This window comes from Sapajus apella, unplaced genomic scaffold, assembly GCF_009761245.1.
Source record: "Sapajus apella isolate SASKATOON/1434 unplaced genomic scaffold, GSC_monkey_1.0 scaffold55, whole genome shotgun sequence".
Taxonomy (NCBI): domain Eukaryota; kingdom Metazoa; phylum Chordata; class Mammalia; order Primates; family Cebidae; genus Sapajus; species Sapajus apella.
In genome coordinates, this window is record NW_022436995.1 from 9,901,990 (window position 1) to 9,910,353 (window position 8,364).

General features: G+C 49.5%; 1 protein-coding gene across 1 annotated transcript in view; it reads left to right on the forward strand.

Moving 5' to 3' along the window:
• The first annotated feature begins 5,900 nt into the window (after nt 1-5,900).
• The window catches only part of LOC116527704, an 11,744-nt gene continuing 9,280 nt past the window's right edge, over nt 5,901-8,364 (forward strand). The window contains exon 1 of the mRNA XM_032244845.1: nt 5,901-6,008. Coding sequence (XP_032100736.1) covers nt 5,901-6,008 — 108 coding nt within the window. The remainder of the gene's footprint in view (nt 6,009-8,364) is intronic.

The following is an 8,364-nucleotide window of genomic DNA, read 5'->3' on the forward strand; positions in this document are numbered from 1 at the left end:
TGTGTGATCTGACAATTTGCATGTTTCCCAGATGTGCAGATGGGCATCCTCGGCCATCAATGGGAAAATGCATCCGGAGGGCTGGCTGACTTTTCTCCTTTCACCAGATGTTGGCAATGCTGTAGACACATCTGGACCCACAACAGATAAAGCTGACACACACAAAGAGAAGAGAGAAGAAGCACAGGCAGGTTATCAGCACATGTGCCCGTCCTCCCCCATCCAGCTGCAAACTCCCCAAGGCCAGACAGGTGGACCCGAAGCTTAGCACAGAGTGTAGACGGGATGTCGGTTCCTGGCAGGGGAAGGGGTTACATAAATGGAATTATCTTCACAAAGGGTCTTTGGCATCTAATTGTCATTTGTAATTTGGGGAACAAAAGCACAAACACAAGCCCACTGAACCACTTTGCCAGGCGCCACTGCACTGTTCTGTGAGGGCAGCGCTGACAGAGATGGCAGGCATTCCTGAAATGAGCCATCAGGAGGGGCCCGCCCAGTGGAGCGGAGCAGCACAAGTGCAGGCTGGTAATACACTGAGCCAGGGGCATTTGTGGGAGGGGAGGGGGCGTGGACAACATGGAGAAGAGTCACCAGGCTGTCAGACAAGGTCGAAGGCAGGGAGGAATGAGGAACATTAGCTGAGTCTGGCTCTGGGCCAACCTGTTGGAGATGCAGTGGAGGAACCTTGGCCCTCTGGAAGGTGGGGCACCAAGCTCTACACTTGCCTCTGCCCCGGTCTACTGTGTGACCTTGGGTGTGCCATTTGACCTCTCTGAGTTCTGTCTTATTATAAAGTGTACAGATCAAGTATGCAGTGTTTAAGCGCTTGTATATGCATTTACAGTCATCGTTTCTAAAAGGATACATGAAAATATATTTATCTGTGTGCTCTGGGGAGTGGGAATGGAGGGATACAATGAAGAAAAGGATTTTGTTTTTGTTTTTACTTTTTGCCCTTCTGTGAACTTTAAGTTTTTATTCATTTTATAGTTTTATTTTAAAAAGAAACTCAAAGTAGCATATCATGTAAAAGAAATAAGTACCAAGTGTTTTATATGATCCTATTTATAGCACAGAAAATAAAGGAGATATACATATACATAATCATATGTACGCAATGTGAGGATAAGTAGATAAAAATACATGGAAAGAGAGTTAGAAGTCAGCCCTTCTCATCTTGGGCCCAGCATTGCCAACATCTGGTGAAAGGAGAAAGGCCAGCCAGCTGTCCGGATGAGTTTTCCTGTTGATGGCCGGCGATGCCCAAATGCCAAGCAGTTCTCAGTGGTTAACTGTGGAGGAGGCAGAGGAAGACTTGAATGGTTTCCCCTTGTATGTTTCCTGTATTTGTGTATTACCTGTGTAAGGTTTCACTTCCTGTATTACTTCTGTGATATTTTTCTGTGATATTTTGCTTTTTAATTTATGTACTTTTGCATGGCTTGTATCTATTTGTTAAGAGTAAAACAGGCTGGGCATGGTGGCTCATGCCTGTAATCCCAGCACTTTGGGAGGCCAAGGCGGGCGGATCACGAGGTCAAGAGATGGAGACCATCCTGGCCAACATGGTGAAACCCCGTCTTTACTGAAAATACAAAAAAAAATTAGCTGGGTGTGGTGGCACGTGCCTATAGTCCCAGCTGCTCGGGAGGCTGAGGCAGGAGAACTGCTTGAACCCAGGAGGCAGAGGTTGCAGTGAGCCGAGATCACACCACTTCACCACTTCACTCCAGCCTGGTGCCTGGCGACGGAGCGAGACTCTGTCTCAAAAAAAAAAAAAAAAAAAGAGTAAAACAAAATGCAGAGATTATCTGCAGTGTTGTCTAAGATCCTGACCACTGATTTGTTTTCAAGTGAAAGTATTTCAGACCTAAGCCAAGGAACTGGCCCTCCACATCAGAGGTCACTCCCTGGCCTCTTCAAAAAAGGAGACTGCTACAGTGCCCATTATCAATATGCAAAGCTGCTGGCCCGAATGGCCTAAGTATTAAAGTAAAAGGTTCTGTCAAGGCCCAAAGCTAGTCCAGAAGGACTGTGGAGACCAGGGGCATACATGTGAAATTGTGCGCACAGGGGCTAAGCCCAGCACCTGCCCAGCCTGGGAGTCCAGATGCCGCAGGCACGCTGTCTGTGCTGAACAAATACTCATATCAACCAGCCTTCCTGATAGATTGATGCACCTTTTTATGATCTGTCTTTACAATATGATGACTCTCTCCTTTTAAAAATAAGATTAATTCAGACAAGACATTTATTTTACGAGGAAATTCATCCCAGGGGGGAAAATGCTCAAGCGGAATTGCAGACATGGCTGGAAAGAGACTTGACTCTCAAGAAAGCTTCCAGCCTCCAACCTTAGCCACCCAGCCATGGCCCCAAAGGGGCTGCCCTGATACTATTCAGGGACAAATGGGCCATCTTTAACTACCCTAGCTGTGTGAATGTAGCCTGTTGGAGAAAAAAGAAAGAAAGGTAGTGAGTTTTAGTGTGGCAGGGGAGAAAAGGATGCATTTTTGGTAAAGGAAAAAAAAAAATTCTGAGATTTACCCAAATTTGGCTGGACATGAGTTTATACATACAGATTAAGCTTGTCTTTAAATAACCCTAAAGAATGTTCAAGAACAGTGAATGATTTATCTCTGTGACCCCAGTGACTAGAATAGTGCCACCGCCTTGTGGGTGCTTGCAGTGTTTCATGGATGTTTCCAGTGCTGTGATCCGTTTCAGCTGGTGACCCCATGAGGTACCCTTGACTCCTCTATCTCCCCATCTTCCTCCTTCAGCCAATCAGCAAGCCTGTCAACATGGCCTAAATGCTTCTCAAACTGCTTTCCTTCCCCCTTGGCCCTGCCTTGGTTCAGCCCTTAAATTGCCTTTTGCCTGGACTGGTGCAGCAGAGCCAGGCTGGAGAAAGGAAGACCAGTTAGCTGGAATGGAAGCTGGGAATACCAGCCGGCTAACTGAGGTAACTTTTCCAGCCTGGCTCTGATCCATCCTCCACACACTGCTGAGGGTCTGACTGCACCCCTTCTTTCTGGATGACTCGCCTACTACAGTCACCAAACTCCTGAGTCTGGTACACGTTGCACAAGCCCTGCCCCACATAAGCCCTGGATGAAGATCGGCTACCATTGCCGCCATTATTACCCGGCCTTTGCCTACCTCTCAGGTCTTGGCAGTGTCCACCTTGCTCTTTGTACCTTAAATAACATCATTGCGCGCTCCCCCAGGACACCGTGCAGGTTCGAACCTCCAAGTCTTTCCTTCTGCATTGCCTGACACTTGGAGCACCCTTCCCCACTCTCAGATTGAGATTTCAGAACACTCGATCACCAGCCTATCTGTGAAGACTTCCTTGCCGGTCCCACCCATGGCAAAATAAACAGCCTCCTCCATATGATTGTACAGTAGGTACCTACTTGTACCTACACATGGATGGCACAGTATTGCATTTGCCTGCTTCTTTGTCTGTGAACTCCTTGTGGGTTTTGTCTCCCCAGTGCCTGGTGATCAGAGTAAGTGTTGGGGAGCTGCTGTGACTCCTTTGAGCCTTCATCTCTTTCCTTTCCTTACCTTCTCTGCTGGTCCTGTTTGCCTGCATCCCACCATCCCTGCAGGCAAACAGGACCAGTGGTACAGGTGGGTAGAGCAGGCAGCTGGCTTTCAGGGTACACCTTTAGGGGCCCTAGAAAGATCCCGCCTCCCCCCAGCTCTAGATCTCCCACACGTTTTCATTCCATAGCCAGGGAGCAGGTCGAACTTGCAAACCCTACAAATCCACTGGCAGAGGGGCACTCCACCTTAAAGTCACACTAAGATGGGACAGGCTGGTGACAGAGCTGCTCCCAGCTCCCTCTTCGCATAATTGAGGAGGTGGGGCTCATGGTCTCTGGTTCCTCTGTGCTGCCTCCTCCTTCTCTTCCTCGTTCTTCTCCCTCTTTCTTCTTCTAACTCAAAAGAGATGAATGACTTAGAAAGCAAATGAATCAGAGATAGGGAAAGCAGAAAGAGAGGGTAATTTTGCCAAGTTATTATTCAAAGGACCTCTCTGGGACTGAGAGCAAGAGTGGTCCCATCAATCACCCAGCAGAATGGGGCAGGCGGGGGACACAGCGCTTGGTGTCTGTGGATAGCTGTATGTGTGAGCAACCAGGCCAGGAGTCTGGGGCCCTTGCCAAATGTCACGGAGGAAAGAGGCCAGAGGGACACTAAATGGGAACAGTTAGCTCAAAGGCCTGAGAGGACTTCACTGACCTGCTTTACTCAACAGGCCAGAGCCCCTGAAAGCCCCATTCTAGGGCGGCCAAGAGTGGGAGGAAGGAGATGCGGCTGGCAGGGGCGTGGCAGGAGCCTGTTCTCCCCAAGGCTTTGCTACCCTGAGGAAAGAAGCCGCTGCCTCTTTTGATCAGTTGGGGATCCAAGCCATACTCATTCCTGTATTCCAGGACTTAGCCCAGTGAACACATTTTGAATGAACGAATGAATGAATGACAAAATTATTACAGCACATTGTTTCGCTTAGTTTTTAAAATTACCTTAAATCTTATCTTACCATAATTTTTATGCATAGGTTATCCCTGCTTGTTAAATTGTAATTACAGTCTACTTGGAGAGTAGGAACTAGATCTGATTCCTCTCTGTTCGCAAGTTTGGCCCATAAGAGGCATTTGAAAACAGTGTGAAGGGAAGGGGGCGGGATGGAAGGGCAGAGCCTCTTAAATGGTGTCAGAGCCACAGTCTATTCCCTGAGTCCTGTTAAGCTATTGTCTGGGCGATTGTTGGCCCTGGGCTCCATGTTAGAGCACATCGTGGTGCTAAGCAGACAAGTTTCTTGAATTCCTATCACTCAAAGTGCTGGGGTTCAACAATGAGCAGAAAAATCAAGATCCCTGCTCTGAGTTTTCTCACCTGTAAAATGGGGATGATGAATGAATGTACAAGAGGTGTTTGTTTAGCGCGGCATGCGGCAGGTGTATATTTCAATCAGTGTTGGCTGTCATCATCCTCATCACAATTACATTCTATGGAGGCGGGCAGGCAGAGACCAAGTAAACGGATGAATAAACAATGACACTGCAGAGAGTTAAGTGCTCTGAGAAAATTAAAAAGGGAAGTGGCAGAGAGTACATGCAGAGAGGAGTGTGGGTACTGGGAATCAAGGCCCTGGGGCGCACATGCCAGGAGCTGTGTGATAACAGGAAGTCATGAAATGCTTGGGGTTTTAGTTCTGTAAGGCCAGGGCAGTGATGCCCCCCTCACCATGGGGAGTGTGTGCGTGGGGGGGGGTGTGTGTGAGAATGTATGTGAGTGCATGTCTGTGCTCATGGGTGTGAGTGTGTGCTTTTTGGGAGGAGGTAGAGAATTGGATAAGGTAACAACTGGGAATGACCAGCGCTGGGGCACAGAGAAAGGTTTAATAAATGCTGATCATTGTTCCTGCCTATGACAAGCCTCGATAGATGCTAATTCAGTGATAATGTGATTTGGAAATTTTCCAGATGTGAGCACTTTCTCAGGGAAATGTTATTCAGCGGTGGGGTCGCCATGGGTTCCCCACTTTGCGTGTGCCCCTCCCCAACCCCACTGCCACCTAGAGGTCTCTGCAGCCCCTCATCTTCATGTCCTTTGTGACCAAGCCAGATTTGGAGGCCTAATAAATATGCCTTCCCCTCCCAGGAGGACCATCAGGCTACAGGATGGGGGAGAGCGCCCGGCGGCAGTGCCCCTCCCTGTGTCCTTCTCCAAACGCTGATGATCCCGGGCTGCAAGAGGCGGTGGAGATCAAATTGCAGCCCCTCCAGCTCATTAGTGCTGCATTATGAATTCCGGGGATAAAGTGTGTGCTTTCCTCTCCTGATTGCTGCTGAAATCTCCTGCCTGTTTATCAAATCCGAGCCATGCTCCACAGCCCTCTGCTCCTTGCCTCTGGGCTCCTCTTCTCTGGAGGAGGAAAAAGGAAAGGCTCCCGGGGGATTCCAGTTCTAGTGAAGAGGACGATGGTGACAGTGAGCAGGAAATAAGGTTGGCTTTAGGGGCAGAGGGCAGAAGGCTTCATAAAAAGCACCTGACCCCCCCACCCAGGGCCGCACTGAGGCTAAACTCCCAGGGAGGAAGGCCCTACTAAATCAGCTGAGACCTACTCTGTCACCATTAGAGAATCACTCATTCATTCTTTCACCCCACAGGCACTGACTGAGTGTCTGCCTCATGTCAGGCACTGTGCCAGGCAACAAGGATACCAAGATGAAGCACTTGCGTGAGAGAGAAACACACGTGGTGCCGATATAAGGGGCAGATGCCAGCACAGTCCTCATGACATGCTGGGGCATCATGAAAGAGAGAGGAAGCAAGGTCAGGGTGGGGGCAAGATGACCCCAGGCGGTGGTCTCAAAGGAGGAATGGGACTTCACCAGCTGGAAAGCAGGGAGGGGGAGGGTATATTTGTGCACATGAGTCCTGGCACCTGAAAAGACTGGGTGGTCCCATCGTCTGATGGAACCAGACACGCCCTTGCTTTCACACCTTTTAGTGGGATGGGGCTGGGCCTGGACCTCATGGGACAGCAGCTTTAGCAGCTGTGAGCAGGGCGTGTTCCCTAGAAGGAGCGTGGGCAGGACAGGCAGGGAAAGTGACTATGACAATGACCGCTGTGAACCGTGCTTTCGGTTGCCACCAGGTCCCTTTTCACTTCCTCTGCGCACAGGTTGTTTCAGATGCCTGCGTGTCATCTGCTGCCAGTCTGAAAGCCCCCGAGGCTGGACCCTTCCTTCCCTCTTCACATGTCCTACTTGCAAAGACCGCAGGAAACCGCAACCACACAACAAGGACTTCTTGCCGTATCTTGGATTGCTTCAATGCCATTTTACAATCATTTCACGATTTCCTTGCTATTTGCAATGATATATTTGCCATGGAATGTTTAACTTCTCTAGTGTCTGCTTCCCCTGCAAACACAGAGACAGCCCGACCCCCTGACTACCTGCTAACTTCCTTCTCCCTTGCACGCTGAACCCTTGTTCTCGGCAGCCCCAGGTGATAAACAGTGACCAGATTAACAGTGAAGATTCTGAGGTAGCCACAGGCCTGGCCCTCCAGTGATGGTAAGGGAGGATCTGCTGGGGATTCCGGGGAAGCTTTTGCTCTTCTGCTAAAAGGAACAAGAGAGACTGGTGCCATCTCTTTCTCCTGTTTCCTGTCTTGACTGAGATTCCTGGACATCCTCGAGATTCCTGGACATCACCTGTGCCCATGAGGCAGAAGCCCCAGGCATTCAGGACAGTGACCAGGCCCTGCCCTATCCCAGGCTGCCCTCTTGCTCTATGAGGGCAAGAAGTTTGCTTTTCTCTCTGCTGTTTCCAGCTCCTAGAGCAGCGCCTGGTATGTGGTGGCCATTCAATCATCCTTTGTAGATTGAGGGAAGGTCTACATCGCTTAGGCCCCTGTTAGCAGGGAGTTCTGTTCCTTACAACTGAACATATGCCTAACTCAGTGACTGTGAAAAACAATAACAGTGTGTGCTAAGATTACAATGGCGTCAACTGGGTAGAATCACAAAGTAAGGTACCATCCTAAAATCTGAAGAAAGATGCTGCCATGAGCCACCTGGCTTCCTGAGCCCTCAGTCCTTCTCTGCCCAGAGCTGGAACCACTTGCCCCGTGCCCCCTCCAGTTTGCACTGGCACCAGTGTTCCTCAGGGGACAGGCAGAATGGCCCATTTTCCTGTGAGTCCATGTTTCATAGTACAGGTCCTCCCCTTCTGGCCTTGCCCTGACTCCCTGAGCTGAGGATTCAAGCACAACCCAGATCTTCCCAGGCAGGAGAGCTTCAAAGCCCCACCAAACACAGGAAGGGAGAAAAGCAAAGCAGGGAAAACCCCGGAGTCATTCCAGCCCTTGGCTACAGCCTCGCTTTATTCCAGGTGTGAGCTATTAACCTGCTCATTACCAACCAGTTAGCTCTGGTCTGGGCTATGCTTCCCTAGCTTAAGTCTCTGCTCCTCATCAGCCACACAGAGGGGCCCTTATAACCCCTGTCCATTGGGGTGATACGGTTCTTGGGGGAGACCTCAAAGGGTCTTCTATAAACAGGTTGTACACATCTTTCTGAGCCCCCTGCAATGAGTGCTGAAGAGGAAGTTCCCCCCCACCCCAGAGACTCCACAATCAGGGGTATTTATAAAGGGATTATGCTGCCGTTTGCAAGTTACGTTTTCACCAAACAGAATGAAGACCATGAAATAACCAGCTTTCCTGAGGTCCCTGCTGCGGGTCTAGAATCTGACTCGGCAAGATCTCCTTTGAGACCCATTATGTTTATGTCCAGCTGATATCGAACTTAAGTTTCTCAACTCCCACTCTACA